General features: G+C 44.1%; 1 protein-coding gene across 1 annotated transcript in view; it reads left to right on the top strand.

Moving 5' to 3' along the window:
* Positions 1-599: 599 nt before the first annotated feature.
* LOC147987976 (cysteine-rich receptor-like protein kinase 7) overlaps positions 600-20,052 on the top strand; it is a 111,926-nt gene continuing 92,473 nt past the window's right edge. Inside the window, exons 1-2 of the mRNA XM_087545533.1 lie at positions 600-1,044; positions 1,542-1,919. Of these exons, the coding sequence (XP_087401659.1) occupies positions 600-1,044; positions 1,542-1,919 (823 nt within the window). The remainder of the gene's footprint in view (positions 1,045-1,541; positions 1,920-20,052) is intronic.

The following is a 20,052-nucleotide window of genomic DNA, read 5'->3' as shown; positions in this document are numbered from 1 at the left end:
CTGCCGCCCGGTAACTTGGAACAAATTAGGTACATGTGAACTCCCTTCACATGCGCGTTGATGATTTGAATGTCGGCTTCTACTCTGAGCATCTTTTTTTTAGTATATCATTTATTCTTGTGTAATTGCAACATGGACGTCACAAATCCTTTTTCTTAAACATGGGATGGGAAACCTCCCAAAAGCGGGCCTCCACTAAAAAATAAGACATGATTGTTCGTAGGTCCCCAGTGCCAAGAATTAACGGGTATGATTAAGTCTTGATATAAAAGAACGGCTGTTTTGTAGGGTGATATGGCTTAATGAGGATGTTGTATTAGAAAACCGTTTAGAATAAAGACAGATAAGAAGCACACTAAGTATGGTTAGACTTCCAAATCACAAAAAAAAAAAGGATGGTTAGACTCCACTTGTATGTATAGTAGTCAAATGAAGTCATAAAGAATAATTAATGAACACGGAGTTAGTTGGCCTGTCTATACCAGTGTAGAACGTACGGGTCTACCTCGAGCAGTGTCTCGTGTATATAAACCCATGCATTCGCCTTCTTCCTCCACAATAGCAAACCAATAAACAACCTATAGCTAGCTTATAGAGCCATGGCACTCCGACGACCCTCATTTCCTCCATTCTTGTTACTTTGCTTCCACCTGCTGGCTCCATTACACACAACCTCCGATGCAGCCGTGAGTTCACACATGCCTCAAGCCATGCAGTGCTCAACGTCTGGCAACTACAGCTCTGCCAGTGCCTACGCTGCCAACCTGAACCAGTTCCTTGCTTCGCTCCCCGAGAAGACCGTCTCCAAGAATGGCGGCTTCTTCAACGGCACGGTCGGCGTGGGCGTGGGCACTGTGTATGGCCTTGCGATGTGCTCCGCTGACCACTCGCGCTCTGACTGCGGTGACTGCCTCGCGGCCACTGCTAGCAGCAGCGCTAATGGTCTGCTGAACCGCTGCTCTGGGAGCACCACTGTGCTCGCCTGGTTCGACGCGTGCCTCGTCCGCTACTCAGACACCAACTTCTTTGGCACGGCAGAATTAGGTAATTGCTTTCTTTGCGATGATACATGTATTGTTTGTCATAAGATTTGGTGTAAACTCTCGATGAATTCTACCCGTGAAGCAGAAGCCTTTAGAAAAAAGGAGGTTATACTTCCAGCCTCTACATCGGTTGATCCATACCAATACAAGTAGCTACTCCCTCCGTTCCAGATTAATGTTTGAAATTTGTTTCACCAACTTCATAGAAAAAATTGCTAATATCTATAAGATCAATATATAGAGTATGAAAATATAGTTTACGATGAATCTAATGAAGCTAATTTGGCATTCCAGATGTTGATATATTTATATCTACAAACTTGATCAAATCTAAAGATGCATGTTTGACTTAGCAGAAACCTAAAACAGCAATTATTTTGGAACCGAGAGAGTAGCTCTTTGATATAAGATCAATTATGTGTAATCCCTTTCAAAAAAAATTATGTGTAATAAAATATGGACGAATTCCGTAAAAACTATGTACTTCCGTCTGTGCAGGTGTTATCTACACGTCGCATGGTCCAACATCCACGCAGCCAAAGCAGTACACTGACGACTTGGAGAGAAACTTAAACGTGGTGATAAAGGCCGCAGTGGCCTCGCCTCAGAGATTCGCGGCGTCGTCGACGTATCCATACACGTTGGTGCAGTGCACGTGGGACCTGCCGCCGGAACTGTGCAAGACGTGCCTGCACGTGTTGTTCGACAGTTGGTCGAAGGACTGGGTTTCCGTAGATGGCAAGCGCAGGAGCTATAGCTGTGCTGCTAGGTACAGCAACACCAGCTTCATGGTTGTGACGTCCGGTGGTGCTCCTACGCCGCAATTCGTAGATCAAGCGGTCAGACCAGCTACTGCTCAGTCCAGCGGCGGCAAAGGTACGTACCAAGGTTCTACTCCCTTCGTTCCTAAATATTTATCCTTTTAGAGATTTTAAGAAGTGAATATATACAGAACAAAATTAGTGAATCTACACTCTAAAATATGTCCATATATATCCTTATGTGATAGTTCATTTGAAATCTTTAAAATAACAAATATTTAGGAAAGGAGGGAGTACTTGATATACACAGATGGTCCTATTTAACAGAAAAACGTCTTTTGGGGTGTTTGGGGGATAGGCAATTTTAACAAAATTTTGTAAAAAATATCAATTTGCAGGAAAAATAAACTTTGTTTTGTCCTGGTTGTTGGTAATGATTTTTTTTGCGGGTGATTGGTAATGAAAATAACTGGTTACTCTCTTCGTTTCAAAATATTAGGTACTTTTCTTCATAAGTCAACTTTTTTAATGATTGACTACATTTATTTAAAAAAGATACAATGCCAAATTAGTATTATTAGATCCATCATCAAATATATCTTCAAATTTTATTTATGTGGTATTCAAGATGTTGATGTTTTTTCCTATAAATTTGGTCGGTCCTAGAAAAGTGTGACTTTCAAAAATATATAGACCTTATATTTTTGGATCGACAAAGTATTATTTAGCAAATCCGTTTATATTTGGCTTGAGACTAACTCCAAAATGACTCGATCTATCTATTTATATATACTATAATAAAACAAATATATGGACAACCTGGAGCAAGAGAAATAGGCTAGAAAATTCTATTTTAATCAGAAAATACTGGCCCTTGATCTGTTGGTTCTCTTAAATTAAGATTATGTGACCGTTCAATCTGTGTAAAATAACATGCTGGGCCAAGGAGATTTGTAAGACACATGTACATATAAACACAAGTTCAAGGAAAAAAATATTTGGTACAGCCCCCACGTATAACGTTAGGAAAGAAGTAAAAAAAAAAAGAATTGGACTGTCACATGGCTTGATATCCACGTAGAGCCCCTAGCCCCTACAATGTTCAAGGAAACATATTTGGTACGGCAACACCAGCTTCGTGGTTGTGCCGCTCGGTGGTGCCCCTACACCGCACTCTGTAGATCTAGCGACCACACCAACTAGTCAGTCCAGCGGCATCGCCGGCAGTATGCAGGTTTCTACGGGATATATGCATGCAGGCTATATTTCTCCTACTGATATTCGTGTTTCAAGCAAAATCCATCTGTTAAGAGTTAAATTAGCTGGTGTTGGTATATTTGTTATGAACTCAGTAGTTTGACTTACGACTATGCGTGTCCCATTCGACTAAATTTTCTTATTAAGAACAGAATATGCATGAAGTCCTCATTGATGTCTGTGGCGCAGTTCCTCGTAATTAACTCTCCCTTTGTGCAGCTTCCCTGACTATTGGCTTGGTTGTTGGATCTGTACTTCTGTTGGCTTGTTTAGCAGGCTTGATTTGGTATGTGCTATATGGACGGAACCAGCAGCCTAAAACAGGTTAGTGTGACCATCATCCGTGAATTATAATAATTATCTTGTACAAATAGGTTGTCTCTCATAGATTTCCAGCGAGGAGCTACCTCTGTCGCTCCATCATCATATATATACTGCATTTTCTCTTCTCATAGGGCGTGCTCGAAGGTTCTCTTACCGGGAATTGACATCTGCAACACGTAAGTTCGCGGACATACAAAAGCTTGGAGAGGGTGGCTTTGGCACTGTCTATAAAGGTATAGTGACGCAGCAAGATAAAGAGGGGAAAGACAAAGAAGTGCAGGTGGCTATAAAAAAGAATACACATGACAAGTCAGCTGAAGCGACCCAAGCTTTTAATAACGAGATTGACATTATGAGCCCGCTGTACCATTGCAACGTTATACGTCTTATGGGTTGGTGCAACGAGAGGAAAAATCTCTTCCTTGTCTACGAACTAGCAGATGATCTCAACCTTGACGCTCGGCTTCACGACAGTCGTGCTAATCCGGGCTCAACTTTTGTTCTAGATTGGCGCCAAAGGTAGCTAATTAAACACAAATATAACCTCCAGATTACTTCTGTTGTTTCTTCCATTCATCAAAAGAAACCACGAGTTTTCAACCTTCAAATTACTTACCTCAAAGAGAATGCACCGTCTGTGTTTCAGGTACAACATACTAGTTGGAATAGCATCGGGTCTTGACTACCTCCATAATAATTGTACGAAACCCGTCCTGCATATGGACATCAAGCCAGGCAATGTGATGCTGGATAAGGACTTCAAAGCCAAACTGTGTGACTTTGGCTTGGTGACGCAACTCACCCAAGCCGTAACCTCAAAATCGAAGGAAGTCATCATTGGAACACTAGCCTACATGGACCCATTATGCTGGAAAAACAAGAAGATTAATAAGGAGTCCGATGTCTACAGCTTCGGTGTGCTGTTGCTCGAGGTTGTATGCGGCGAGAAGCCGGTCCTAATTGATACTGCTGGGAAAAACAGCCTCATCGAGAAGGTTCGGGAATGTGAGGGGAGAAATGCAATTCTTGATGCAGCTGACACACGCCTGGGGCACGAGTTCAAGGACAAAATCAAAGGAGTGTTGTTGATCGGGCTCCATTGTGTCAAAGCAAAGCGCGGTGACCGTCCAACTATCGATATTGTGTTGTCCCAATTAAAAAGCATGCGCGAATCGCAAGTCAGTCTCGACACATGAAGGTGAAGATGCTCACACCTGCAGTGAAGTCTTGAATAGTATGCAGAACGACAAATTAAAGTTCATCACTGAAGCCATTAATTTACATGTTATTGTGTGTGCGCGCCTAGGCCCTATTTAAGATATCCCCGCTCAACAACGGGATTGATCTAATATTGTGTCTCCATTCATGTAACATATGCGATCATGTAACCCGTCTTCCATCTCAAGCTTCTATAAATGGACAATTCCATTTTTTCCCTAACTTGAACCACCACCTAGCTTTTACCCCTAAAATTCGGGTATGCTCAAAAATACCCCTCTCCCATCTGTGGCCCTTACAAAAATCCCCTTCCGGCCTGCTTCCACTGGGTCAATGGTCTTTGACCGGTAACTGGGCGTCTGTTGGACATTGTTGCCCTAGCTTCTTACATGTGGGCTTGCATCAAAACGTTATCCACTTGCTCACTCTGCTCTGTTTCTTCTACCTTGTGACGGCGCATAGACGGGAGTGAGGTGAGTCACCGACGGCGAATATCATTCTGGAGCTCGGGAGTGAGGTCGCACCTTAGGTGCGTGGATGTGCACCTCACGCATGTCATCCGCGAGCTCTTCGGTCGCCGGCGAGGTAAGTTTTACATCTCCGATTTGTGGATTTGGAATTAGGGTTTGAACTCAAATTGGGGAATATCTCGGTTGTAGATCAATGTGGTCGGGATAGTGCAGTTCTCGTCTGAGTTCTACATGTCGGATATGAGCTTTTGCAGCCTTGAGAAGCTTTCCAAACACCAGTGCCCGAGGCACGGGCTCGTTCCCGCTTGTCGTGTCGCCTGTCCTTGGTTACCAACATGATATAATTTGCATAGATTTTATCTGTTTGCTACACATTATTGCCAAGATTGCATTTTGACGATACTTTTCATGTTGCAGCGTCCTGGTGAATGTGAATGGGTTGTTTGGGTTGACCCTCCTCCTCCATATCATGTTGGGTGTGCATTTGAGGAACTACATGCTGGGCTAGAAGCAAGTTGGCTAAAAACTCATCGTTTAGAGAGGAGGGTGGCACTCTAAGAGAGAGAAAGAAGAAGCTCAAGTTAGAGTTGAAGAAGAGGCATGATCAGATGGAAACATGGGCATTTATGATGATTGTCAGCATATGCATTATGTCCTATTTGTTTGGTTCCAAGAATGCATCTTAGATGGCTTTGATGTTGTAGGCAGTGAGCTAGTAGAACTTGCTTCATGATGTGAACATTGTAATGATGTGAGTTGATGTTTTGCACCTTCTGCTTAGACAAATTAATTGAGAAGCATCAATTTGGTCTTGTCATCTCTTTTGCTTATTGTGTTTGTTTGTGATTCTTGTACATAAATGATAATGCATCAGTGCATAAGTTATTTTATATGAATTTGGAAAATCGACTTAGAAACATCTATAGGATTTAACAAGGAACAACAACATGCCAGGAACAAAATCACATGATGTAGGAGAGCAACTTGCCATGAACAACAACATGCCAGGAACACCAACAATAGGCCAACATGAATTAAGACCAACAATATCACATGATCAACATGCTAGGATCAACATGAAGATATGACCAACAACAACATCACTTAAGATAGTGCATAGTTCACACAACAACATAAGTTCAACAGTACCAAATAGGACCATAGTTCAAAATTTAGTACATAGTTCAAACAAAGGGACACATAGTTAAAAGCTTCTGGTACATAGTTCAAACAAAGGGACACATGAGCAGGCAATTGATAAGTGCCTTTCCTGTTCATAATTTGGCACAAAAATATACCATTTATTGTGATGTGGCCATCATTTGTTGCTATGAACTATTGCATATTTGAATGCAAATCATATAAAGGGATCATTTACTTGTGACTTGTTTCTTTTGCAGAAAAGTGCGAAAAGGCACTATAATCGTCAAGATTTCTACTATGTGGCTAACCAGAAGAGAGAAGGGCATGGAAGAAATACATCAAGGACTTGTGTGTGATGACGATAAGTAACCAAAGGGGCTAGCTAAAGAAGTGGAAGGACTTTCTTGTGAAGAAAGAATAGAAGGAAGAGGGCTAATGTGTAAACTTTGCAGATCAGACCGAGGGGTCAAAATCCCTAGTTCATCTTCAATCCCCCTCAGGCTTGGCACATCTCTCCCTCCCAGACCCTCCTCCAACACCGGCTGCCGCCTCGGCCAGGCCGGCGTGGTAGGCGCGCAATCATCACAACTCCACCATCACCACTTGCGCGCTCCAGCAAGGACGCGGGTGTCTGGACCTCCGCGCAAGACCTCACTTGCTGTTGTTGTACCCTGTGCCCCTTGCCTTGCTGCTCTTCCTCCTTCTCAATCTCTGCTGCTTCTTCTTCTCTGAATCCCCTCTTGCTGCTGCCGCTTCTCCCACGCCTATGTTTCCCTTCTTCTCCTTCACTTGCTGCTGCTGATCCCCACGCCCCTGCTGCCCTTCTTCTCTTCCTTTACCTCTGCTGCTGCCCTTGCTTCTTCTCCGAATCCTTTCACTACTGCTCCTCTCCACGTCCCAACTGCTGCTGCTACTCTCTTCTCTCCAACCTTCTTCCCAAATCTCGTTGCTTCTCCTAACCTTCTCCAATCCCCCACGCCGCTCCTGCTAATCGTCTCTGAACTACAAAACTGCTGCTGCTAGTATTTTCTCAACCACAAAACTGCTGCTCCTCCTCTCTGACCCCCCTTCTGCTGAATCTGATGCTCATTCTTCACCAACGCCACAACCTGAAGCTCTGTCCTTGCACCCCCGCTGTTGTTCTTCCCTACACCCGCCGTAGCCCCCGGAAGCCAAAACAGAGCACCAGCAATAGCAAGACAAGCACAATGAAAATTAGCTTCGGCCCTGTCGAAAGACTTGCACACGAGGAGATGCAATGGCAAGGCAGGACGGCTGAGGGTCAAGCAGCGGTGGAAGGAGGGTGCCGAAACAGAGCTCATTGATACACCTAGTCTGCAGGGACAAGCGCCGAGCTCCTGCAAACCAAATGGACATGGAGCTACCAAAAGAGCAGATAGGAGTAACCGCAGAGACACCGTCCGTCAAACTCCGACAACACCACCATCCACCAGCAGAGAACCAGACGGCACAACCACCCCAAGCTCACCAAAGACGGCACCCCGAAGAAGGTAACGACGCGAGCGGCGCCGCTGCCGCCCGATCCGGAAGGGATCGCCTGGTACACGAGTAGGGGGGAGAGGAGGGGAAAAGGGACAACCTTGACGACGCCAAAAAGAAGGGAACGACATCCAAGGACGTCGCTGCCGTCGTGGCCGGACCAGCCGGCTTCGGATTTCTCCGGTGTCCCTACCCACCTCCAGCCACCAAGCAGGAACAACCCCGGTAGCCGGAGACCACCACAGGACAGATCCAGCAGGGGGCGCCGTGGAAGTCTAAGGATGGAACCTTTAGATCGGAAAAGGGCACCACCGCACCACCGCTACCACCTGCCGCCACCTCGCCGCCCCCATGGCCAAGGAGGATGGCCAGCACCGTCGGCTGCCGCGCGCTGAAGCAGAAGCCGGCCCACCCGCCATGGCCGCTGCCATGGAAGCAGAGCACCTCGGGGGAGGCACAGGGTGCTAGATCCTCACCGCCACCTTCCTCGGCAGCCGCGCGGCGCACCGGCGGCTCCTCTGGTGGCGACAAGGAGGAGAGGAAGGGGAGGGGAGGCCGGCGGCGGCGGCTAGGGTTGGCCGCCCGTGTCGCCCCTGTTGGAGAGACGCGCCGGCGAGAGGGACGAATCTCTCTCTCTCTCTCTCTCTCTCTCTCTTAGAGAAAAGGCTCGGCCGAGCCCAAGAAGGGCTCAAACGTAACCCGGCTTTGAATTAACAAAGCCATCAACCGGCCAGGAGATTACAATCGACACCTTACAGAGGAAAAACAAAATAAACAGCGAAAGATACAAAGAGTTGTGCCAACATCTGATAGGCTCCATCCACACTACAAGCAAAGATCTAATAAGACTAAGGCACTAAGCAGCTTGAAGACGAAGAAGCCCTCCAACCTGAGCAAGCCAGCAACAACAGAACCATGTCGACATGAAGCACTCAGCAGGTGCAAAGGCAATCTTGTCTGCTCCAAGGGCTCTAGCTGACACGAAGACAACCTCCTCCATCTTCGAAGAGAGCCTCCTGCCCCCTCGCCCTGGCACGAAGGGCGCCGATCCGTCAAGAGATGAAGACGCTCACCCGAGAGCTAAGGAGTGAACCGGCGCCGTAGCCCCCGGAAGCCAAAACAGATCACCAGCAATAGCAAGACAAGCGCAATGAAAATTAGCTTCGGCCCTGTCGAGAGACTTGCACACGAGGAGATGCAATGGCAAGGCAGGACAGCTGAGGGTCAAGCAGTAGTGGAAGGAGGGTGCCGAAACAGAGCTCATTGATACACCTAATCTGCAGGGACAAGCGCCGAGCTCCTGCAAACCAAGTGGACATGGAGCTACGAAAAGAGCAGATAGGAGTAACCGCAGAGACACCGTCCGTCAAACTCCGACCAAGCCACCATCCACCAGTAGAGAACCAGACGGCACAACTACCCCAAGCTCACCAAAGACGGTGCCCCCAAGAAGGTGACGACGCGAGCGGCACCGCTGCCGCCCGATCCGGAAGGGATCTAGGCTTTTGCCCGGTACACGAGTAGGGGGGAGAGGAGGGGAAAAGGGACAACCTTGACGACGCCAACAAGAAGGGAACGGCGTCCAAGGACGTCGCCGCCGTCGTGGCCGGACCAGCCGGCCTCGGATTTCTCCGGTGTCCCTACCCACCTCCAGCCACCAAGCAGGAACAACCCCGGTAGCCGGAGACCACCACAGGCCAGATCCAGTAGGGGGCGCCGTGGAAGTCTTAGGATGGAACCTTCAGATCGGAAAAGGGCACCACCAGGGGGCCCCGCGCCACCGCTACCACCTGCCGCCACCTCGCCGCCCTCGCGGCCAAGGAGGACGGCCAACACCGCCGGCCACCGCGCGCTGAAGCAGAAGCCGGCCCACCCGCCATGGCCGCCGCCATGGAAGCAGAGCACCTCGGGGGAGGCCCAGGGTGCTAGATCCTCGCCGCCACCTTCCTCGGCAGCCGCGCGGCGCACCGGCGGCTCCTCTGGTGGCGACGAGGAGGAGAGGAAGGGGAGGGGAGGCCGCCGACGGCGACTAGGGTTGGCCGCCCGTGTCGCCCCTGTTGGAGCGACGCGGGAGCGAGAGGGGGGAATGAATCTCTCTCTCTCTCTCTCAGTAAAATAGAGATGTGTATGACTTGTAATATTTAAATTTTGTTAAGTGTTTGCAACCAACTAGTTTGTTCAGTTCGTACTTGATAAATATCATTTCATGAATTCTATGTTCTGAATAGTGGATTTCTTGTTGCTTTCGGAACTAAATGATGTGTAATACTTTGTCTTGGTAACTAGTGTTCTGCTAGAATATATGCGTGTTCACCCTGTGTATTTCTTCTCCCTGTACTAGTTAAATTTTAACAGTAGTTTTTAGTTGTTAAGTACTGTTTTGTTGATCTGTGGGTACTAGTCTTGTGGCTTGTATAATCTTGTTCATATATGTTTTAGCTCCAGTACTTGTGTTATAAAGGACTGGGATATAAATGCCTCTTCCTTATCTTACATGTCTACCAGTTATTGTTTCATCGACTCCTGCTTGTGTCAGTGCTTAAATTCCTCTAGTAAAGCGAAAATACCAAAAAGACACAATATCGTCACCCAATATCGTGTTAGTGTTAGGTTTATTTTCTGTTTTCATCACCCAATATCGTGTTATCTAGCTTTAGCCGAGCATAGCAGTTGATCGCCTAGTCCCTGTGGAGACTACGACAACGGCAGTTTGGGCATAAAAATCTCACTGTACTTACACTTGATCAACAATGTTCACAGCAAGTTTCCCCTCTTGCTCCTAGTGTTGCATGCGGGATGAGAAGAGAGCCCGGACATGCTTCTAGTGCTCCTAGTATCTGCTGCCACCTTCTAAGGAGAGGAAGACCTGGTAAGCTGGTTGCTTCCAGTTACAGAACCAACAATGGAAAGTGTATCGCCTTTCGCCTTCTTTTTTGGTGAAAGAGGGTTCTCACCTCTTTCTGCTGGCCTTTTGTAATTTTTCCTTGGGCCGAGAAGTGTCAACACAAGCTTTATTAGTTAGTAATGAAATAATTTGACAAATAAATCACTTAGTTGTCGTTCAGATAGCAGTATACCTGACAACACTTGCTATAGTTGGCGCTTCACTTCCAGGAGCTACACAATCATCAATATCTGCTGGCGTAGCTCCACAATTTTCTGGACTTGTTCGTGCATCTGTTCCTTATGCGTCATTGTTGTCTTGTGGTGCATCAATTTCTGCAGGTGCATCAATTTCTGTTGGTGCATTATGTCTGCTGGTGTATCTATTTCTGCATGTGCATCATTGTTTTCAGGTGCATTGTCAGCACCCCAATGCTCACCCTCTTCTTCAAAAGCTGGGTCAATTAACTCTTTCACTTATTGCCATGATGACCAAGTCTGCCACATCTAGGACATTTCTTTCTCCTACCCACAAGCCCTTTTCCTTCTAACTTTGCCCTAATCCTAGTCTTTCTAGGTCTACCCGGGGACATGTCTTGAACTGGAGCACTCAATTTGAACCCATGGTCAACTATATCCCAATGTTGCTTCAGAAGCTACAAGAGATATGGCCCATACAAATTTTCTCGAGTTACAATATTCTTTTTACATTCTCATATATGTTGATGGTATCATCACATGCAGCCCTTTCTTTTAATACTATGAGTAAAATATATTGACGATCTCAACCAACCATTTGTGGTCAAAGACATCAATGAACTACATTTCTTCCTATGCGTGCAGTTAATTTGGTGTTTTCTGCAAAATGGATGCACATTATTGAGCAATTTATTTCGAAGACGCTCTAGTTCACCTCCTCCTAACATCAAGTGGTAGATATTTTGACCAAGCCCCACTAGCTGGTAGAACCTTGACCATTCCGACGAGGCGAACACCACTAGGTCGGGCACCGACAAGGCGAAGGCCGGCCATCTCTTTGTGTTAACGAGGCCAGCCACCTTCATCATTGGACATCAATAAGTCAGAGGGATATGTCCAAGCGTTGCCAGAGTGATGGATGTACCGCTCCATCTTTCTATTCCACCGCATCATCATCGTTGTCTACACCAAGCACTTGGAGAAGACGAGACTTGAAGATGACGAACATTGCAGCTGCTTAACTGGATGTCGTCCGTGACTTTGACTCATGGACGTAAGTAATTGGGAGCCTTCAAACACCCCATGAACCAGAACTTCGCAATAGCCCAAGTCATATCGGCTGCACTAGAATGCCACAGAGCGCATATGTAAAGGGATCTTGTATTTTTATTTTTCTCGGATGTCCGATTAATAAATTTCATGTTTCCCTTTGTTATTTGTGTACTTATTACACTAGCACGCACGCAATATTTATTTCCCCTGGTGCATAGAGAGATGATAGCATAATAATCATGTTATTTTATTATTTCGTGTGTCAAACACCTCCTATGCAGAAACAGCGACCAAGACCGCCTCTACATTGCACACGACCTCAGGTAGAGTTCACTCACGGGAATGTCACTGTGTCACCACTGACTTGGAGCGTGATACACATGAAACATCATTGGGGAAGCCACGTTGGGAGGGTGAAACGCTTGACATGCCGACGAGGTGTCTTAAAGACGTAAAACCCCGCACCACCGGGGGGGGGGGGGCATCGTTAGGACGTTCTAGCTCCACTGGAAGAGAGGGAAAGAGAGCCCTCCTCTTTCTTGTTCTTCCTTGACCTCCCCCAAAATGGTAGAAGTGTCTCTCCTTTGGTTCTTGATAGCTATGGCCCTGGAGGTCGATATCCTCCTACAAGATTGTATCTAACCCTCTGTAGTAGAGTGTCAGAAAAGGGCAAGATTTGATCACCACGGAACACCCCATGGCGTCGCCCGAAAAATTGAGACAAATTCTATTAAGGGTTTTTGAGAGTATGTAAGTGAAGTGGGATGAAGAGACCGTGGAGGGCGATTCCTATATGACGCGCGCGAGAGTGAAGCTATCGCCGCTTCGCTGAAGCAAAGAAACCGATTGACCCGATATGGGCCAGCCCACTTGGAGCGAGGAACTGGTTTTGTGAAACTTCCAGAAGGTTCCCTGAACCGGGTTTTTTTTCTGTTTTGTTTTCTTTCACAGGTTTTTTTTCGGTTTTCTTCATTACTTTTAGTAATCTTTTTCTTTTTTCTTTTTTTCTTCTTATCTATCCCCTTTCTTTTCTTTTTTTCTACTTTTTGTGTTTCTTTTTTCTTTTTCTTTTTTTGTTTTCCATAAAGTCAAAATATGTTCAGATTTTTTGAAATTCATTTGACTTTTCAGAATTTTTTTGAAATTCCAAATTTTTGTTCACCGTACTGAAGAAAAATGTTCACCATACATTGAAAAAATGTTCAGTGTGTATAGAAAAATGTTCATCATGTATAGAAATTTTGTTCAGCATGCCTTCAAAACGAGTTCATCGTATTTAAAAAAAAATTCTATGTGTATTTGAGTATTGTTCACCATACATTGAAAAAACGTTCAGTGTGTATAAAAAATATTCATCGTGTAGAGAAATTTTGTTCAGCATGCATTCAAAAAAAGTTGAGCGTATTTAAAAAAATGTTCAGTGTGTATTTGAATAATGTACACCCTATACTAAGAAAATGATCAATGTGTATTCTAAATTCGCTTTCTAAAAATTTTTCACAATAAAAAAAAGTATTGAGATTTCGAAATGTGTTCAATTTTTGAAAAACATAGTTCACGTTAAAAGAAAAAGAATATTTAAAATTTGCGTATGATTTTCGAAACATTGTTCGCATATTTAAGATTTTCATTTTTCCAAGAATTAATGGAAAATGTTGAAAAACCCCGGATCTACCATTTGGGTTGGTACTTAAAAACAAACGCCATGGTTAGGACGTACACAATTAGTATCCCAGTTGGACGTTCGTTCGCTTGCAGCGCTAAGTCTGGAGTTCGAGTCTCACTGCGTTTGTTTTTGTTTTTCAATTACCGCGTTCGCTCGAGGCTTCGTTTGGACCGGCCCATTCGCACGTCAGATTTAGCGAAACCACCTCGTTTTGACGCACACGAGCGTCGAGCAGGAGCTCCCACCGTGGAGATAATGCCTGAGGGGTACATACCCCTCCATGCACCCTAGGCCCAAGGTACATGGAGAGGGAGTGTGGGCTTCTGGCCCGTACCAGGTGGGCTTTTGGCGCAAGCCTTCTTGTCCAACAACAGATAACATGTTTTTATCTTATTTTTAAGTGCCCAGAAAATACCAAATTTTGTTGCACAAAAAAATAAAAACAATTATCACATAATAAATAGGATAGTCAAAAATATATATGAAAATAACATGTATAATACTCAACCGCCGGATTGATGCGGCGACAGCAGCGAGATGGAGAGGCAGCGGCACGGCTGGGAGAAGTAAAGGAGGCGACGCGGCGGAGATCCATCGCCAGAGAGGACAGCGAGGGTGATGGCTATTGCGGGCGAGGGATTGTTCGTTTGGTGCCTCCCCATTTAAGATGAAGGATCATAGCTTTACCGAGCTTTGTAACTCGGCAAAGGAAGACGAATGGTCAGCTGACAGCTGGTCAACGATATGTGACACACTAGCCACCTATCACAGTTTCCTGAGTATTCTGGGAGTGGAACTAGGTATAGCTATGACCCTTGGAAAATGAAGAAAACAAACAATTTATTTTTGAAGTAAACGGCAATACAATGTGAAGGTATATAAGAGGATCTGGTCTTATTTCTCTGATCCATCCAGTTTTGTCGTAACTCTCTCAACTTTTTAGCACATGCTATATGGGTGAAATGATGGTACCATGCCAATTTTCAACCTGTTCATAGTTCATTTGTTGTGCTTTTCAATTTCAGGGTCATTTAGCTAAAAAATTAGTAAATGCATGGAAAATAGCAACTGAAGTGCATCCAGTTTTTGCTGTAACCCTCTCAACTTTTTAGCACATGTTATGTGGGTGAAATGATGATACCATGCCAACTTTCAACCTTTTGATAGTTCATTTATAGTGCTTTTCAATTTCAGGGTCATTTAGCTCAAAAAATTCAGTAAATGCATGGAAAATAGCAACTGAAGTCAGAAAGGATTGAAAATTGATGACGTTTGTCCGAAGCACAAAAGTACACATTTCAAATGCCAATACACATAAGCACCCTAACTATTACAAAGATTCCCTACGGTTTGTCCAAAGTGGGACTTTCCAGATATCTAAGTCCGGAAACTCACTAGAGAAGAAAGTGATGACAGTGAAGCCAATCACATCCCAGAGTGGGATCTTTGGGTGTAAAACTTTTTCTTCGCGTGTGTCCCTTTGCGCGGTAACCATGGACAATCTTCATCATTTAACTGGATGCTCGGGTCAATATTCATTGTGAAGGGAACAATTTCATGAAACTTTTCATAATCTTGTCACATGTTTGTCTTGTCATTCACTCCCAAGATGTTTCTTTTCCCTGAAAACACTATGTGGCGCTTTGGCTCATCGTATGATGTATTCGCTTCCTTATCTTTTTTTCGGCTTGGTAGACATGTCCTTCACATAGAAAACCTGTGCCACATCATTCGCTAGGACGAATGGTTCGTCTGTGTACGCAAAATTGTTGAGATCCACTGTTGTCATTCCGTACTGCAGGTCTTCCGTACCCCGCCTCGTGTCAGATTGACCCATTTGCACCGAAACAAAGGGACCTTCAAACCACGTCCATAATCAAGTTCCCATATCTCCTCTATTTAACCATAATATGTGTCATTTCCCCTCTTGGTTGCTGCATCAAAGTGGACACCACTGTTTTGGTTGATGCTCTTTTTATCTTGGGCGATCGTGTAAAATGTATTCCCATTTATCTCGTACCCTTTGAAAAGTCATTATATTCGAAAATGGTAACTGGAACAGCAAGTACAGGTCATCTTCAGTAACGTCATCATGCATGGTACGTGTCTGCAACCAACCGGCGAAAGTCCCCGTTTGTTCACGTGTAATCCAGTCGTCAGACTACTCCGGGTGTTTGGAGCGTAAAATATTCTTGTGTTCCTCAATACATGGAGCCACCAAGGCCGAATTTTGTAGAACTGTGTAGTGTGCTTGAGTGAGAGAATGCCCGTCCATACATATTATTTGTTTCGGTTCTAGCGTGCCATTTCCACCCAGTCTGCCCTTATGCCGCGATTCAGGAATACCAATCGGCTTAAGGTCAGGAATAAAGTCAACACAAAACTCAATGACCTCCTCATTTTCATGGCCCTTGGAGATGCTTCTTCTGGCCTAGCACGGTTATGAACATATTTCTTTAAGACTCCCATGAACCTCTCAAAGGGGAACATATTGTGTAGAAATACAGGACCCAGAACGGCAATCTCTTCGCATAGGTGAACTAGGACGTGCGTCATGATATTGAAGAAGGATGGTGGGAACACCAACTCGAAACTGACAAGACATTGCACCAAATCATTCTCTAACCTTGATGTGATTTCTGGACCGATTACCTTCTGAGAGATTGCATTGAGGAATGCACATAGCTTCACAATGGCTAATCGAACGTTTTCCGGTAAAAGCCCCCTCAATGCAACCGGAAGCAGTTGCGTCATAATCACTTGGCAGTCATGAGACTTTAGGTTCTGAAACTTTTTCTCTGCCATATTTATTATTCCCTTTATATTCGATGAAAAGCCAGACGGGACCTTCATACTGAGCAGGCATTCGAAGAAGATTTCCTTCTCTTCTTTGGTAAGTGTGTAGCTGGCACGACCCTGATGTATGCCGTCTTTTCCGTGCATACATTGCTGGTCCTCCCGTGCCTCCGGTGTATCTTTTGTCTTCCCATACACGCCCAAAAGCCGAAGCTTTTTACTTGCGCAGTTTCTCTTTGCATCGGCAATGGCCTGACCAAGATCATCAGCGGGCTCATCAGATGCCTCTTCTTCAGCTTCTTCCCGCTTTACCGGCTCAGCTTCTTCCCCATTGTTGTACCATTGTATTTTAGCCTCTCCTTTTCACTTGCGCAGTTTCTCTTTGCATCGGCAGTGGCCTGACCAAGATCATCATTGGGCTAGTCCGATGCCTCTTCTTCAGCTTCTTCCCGCATTTCCGGCTCAGCTTCTTCCCCCATTGTTGTACCATCGTATTTAGGAAGCCCATGGCCAGGATAGCTGTCGTCGTCCTCTTCTTCTTCATTGTCTTCCATCATAACCTCTCTTTCTCCGTGCTTGGTCCCAAACATTATAGTGAGGCATGAAACCGTACTCAAACAGGTGGATGTGAATGGTTCTTGAGTTAGAGTAATTGTGATCATTCTTACAGCCAGCACATGGACAACACATAAAATCATCCGCCCGCTTGTTTGCCTCAGCCGCGAGCAGAAAAGTATGTACACCATTAACGAACTGGGGAGAGTATCGATCATCATACATCCATTGCCAGCTCATCTTCATTACACAGCAACAAAAATACCAAATTAATACAAGTTCATACATAAAGTTCATACACAATTATTCTCATAAAACAACATACAAACTCTCTAGTTAAAGCATTTAAATGCAACAACAAATGGGATCAAGATCGCAACTAAGGTAACAATTGATACAACGGCATAATGATACCAAGCCTCACTATCAATGGCATATTTTCTAATTTTTATAATCTTCAAGAGCATTTTCTCCATCTTGATCTTGTGATCATCGACGACATCGGCAATATACAACTCCAGTTTCATCTTCTCTTCTTTAATTCTTTAAAAATTTTCTTTCAAATACTCATTTTTTTCCAACTAAATTTAACCTCTCAACAAGAGGGTCGGTTGAAATTTCCGGTTCACATACCTCCTAGATAAAAATATCTATGTCAACTTGATGGACATAATTTGTCATAAACATGAAATGCAACAAATAGTTATAAAAGAGAATATACCACATCCGAATCATAAACCAGACGAGGGCCGACGGGGACGGATATCAAAACCATGCCACTATGTATAACAAACAACGTACGGGTAAGAAAATTATACAAGTAACTATATATTTAAATCACACAAACATGATTTTTTTATATAAAAAAGATAAGAACAAGAGACTCACCAAGGTGGTGCCGGCGACGGGACGGGGCGGGAGATCGAGGGTGGTCGTTAGGACGGGGACGGGAAGGCACTAAGTAAACCACACCTACATATGCAACCTAAGAGTTAATTTGAGCTCAAATTGCGTATAAATCAAATAAACTACCACCTAGAATTACTCCCAAACTAAAACCCACAAATCACTATACTTATAGAGCATTGCAAGAGCTAATCTAGCAATGAGAGATGAAAGGACAAAGTTGCTCACCTTTGTGATCACTTGGATGAATGGGGGCCTTCAAATCTTGACAAATTTTGGCAGAATTAAAGGATGAGCTCGAGCAATGGGGAAGAACAGGGGAGAGGAAGGAATGAAAGGGGAAAACAGAGAGAAATCGGCTCGGGCTCGACAAAGAGTTTATATAGAGGCATCTCTAGTCCCGGTTCGCGCCACGAACCAAGACTAAAGGTGTTGGTGGGGCTCCAGCCTAACACCAGCCTGCCACCACCTCTTTAGTCATGGTTCGTGGCACGAACCGGTACTAGAGGATCAACACGAACCAGGACTAATGAGTGTCGCCCACCTAGCCGTTGGAACCGATACTAATGGTCACATTAGTGCCGGTCCGTAATTGAACCGGGACTAATGAGGTGAACATTAGGTCGTTTTCCTACTAGTGAACTATGCTTGCAATCTGTAAGCAGAAGGTACGCTACTAAATAGGTGAGGGAAACTCACGGTAGGCCTGTAGGCCAAATAATTGGTCAATGAGCACAAAATGTACAGAATGATATATGGAAGGATAACTGAATGCTTGGAATTACAATAATCTAAGGAAGTTCGGTGAAGCGTCGTCATTACCAATGGTGTAGCATCTGGCGAAATGTCAACTCCATCCAAGAAATCGATGATATCAAATATTTACCATGCGTGCAACACATATTTAGTCGTATCTACACTGCCTGTATTTTGAAATTAAACCACATTAATTTAGAAGTTAAATTGTGCATATAATGAGTTAATCTCCTAAATCCAGAGAGAGACGGTTTTAAAAGGATTGAACATTTGGACCATTTTATAGCGTCATAGTGAATTTTTTTAACCAAACACATCTTAATATTATCAAACAAAATATTAATTTATGGGTAAGGATAGAATATAACAGCTATGAGAAATAAATCTTTACAAATAAATAATTAATGCCATGAATAGGGATAACAATAGTTGACTGAACTTATCATATAATCATAGTGAATGCTTGGAAATCACAATTTGTATGCGAACCACAAAGCTAACTGAGGTTAAATTGGAGACGCAAAAATTGGGTTCCTTAGTATTCAAACAGATACAATTTACAGGATATATATGATTTGCAAACACTTAAAAAATACTACACAGGCAACAAAAGCCAATAGTCGTATGGACAAGCAAGGTATTAAGAACAGACAAATTTCCCTCTGAATGTTGTGTGCCCTATGGGATAGAAGTTTTAATAGTGCCATAACAGAATAAGGAGGCATTCAGGAACTGGAGACTAACATACCCATCACATAAGGCAAGAACTTGACTGAAGCATGAAAATAGCAACACAATCATAAAAACAGAAAATGAAGATCATACAGTTGAGTAGAATAGTGTACCTTCAATACAGAAGTTTGGCACTATATCCTTAGGCAGTAATATTTCTAATCCCCTTTCAATGTATTTATTTCATCAGTAAAAATCTACGATTGGGAAACTGTATTAAACACAGAAACATAGGACACTTATTTCCAGTTATCAAGAAGCCAAGAACACATTATGTACTAAATGGAATTTCATTTTTGAAGTATGGATCAGTGAACCATATGAAGAAATGAGCTCTAATTAATTTAAAATTGTCATGCTAACTTTCAGGTTAGAAACAAAGAGATACAATATATCATAAGCAAAATGACTTGCCAGAGAGGAAGTATATGGAGTGGCTAAACTCTCTCAAAACCAGAGGAAGTTCGCTGTACTAAATATAATTATTTGCTTATACTCTTTCAAATAGTCGTATACCGTTAAAAGAGAATACCATAGCTCCCACTCCAACCCATGTCGGAAAGAAGTAATGCGAAAATGAAACTAAATTGAAGCAAGTAAAGCATGGTGAAAACAAAACTGATGCGCACCTCAACTGCACAATCTGGACATTGCTGCTTAACAAAGTCATACATCCTCGTCAAGATTTGAGGTAAATGCCGGGATGCACGCCAGAAGATTAATCCAGTCCATGCACGTGATGTTTGACATTTTTGTTGCACTTGCCTTTTTCTCAAATAGGCAGGGACCTC

Source organism: Triticum urartu, chromosome 2A, assembly GCF_056163025.1.
Source record: "Triticum urartu cultivar PI428250 chromosome 2A, HENAU_Tu73, whole genome shotgun sequence".
NCBI classification, from domain to species: Eukaryota; Viridiplantae; Streptophyta; class Magnoliopsida; order Poales; family Poaceae; genus Triticum; species Triticum urartu.
Note: the sequence above shows the minus strand (reverse complement) of the source record. Positions and strands in the feature narration are given on the sequence as shown.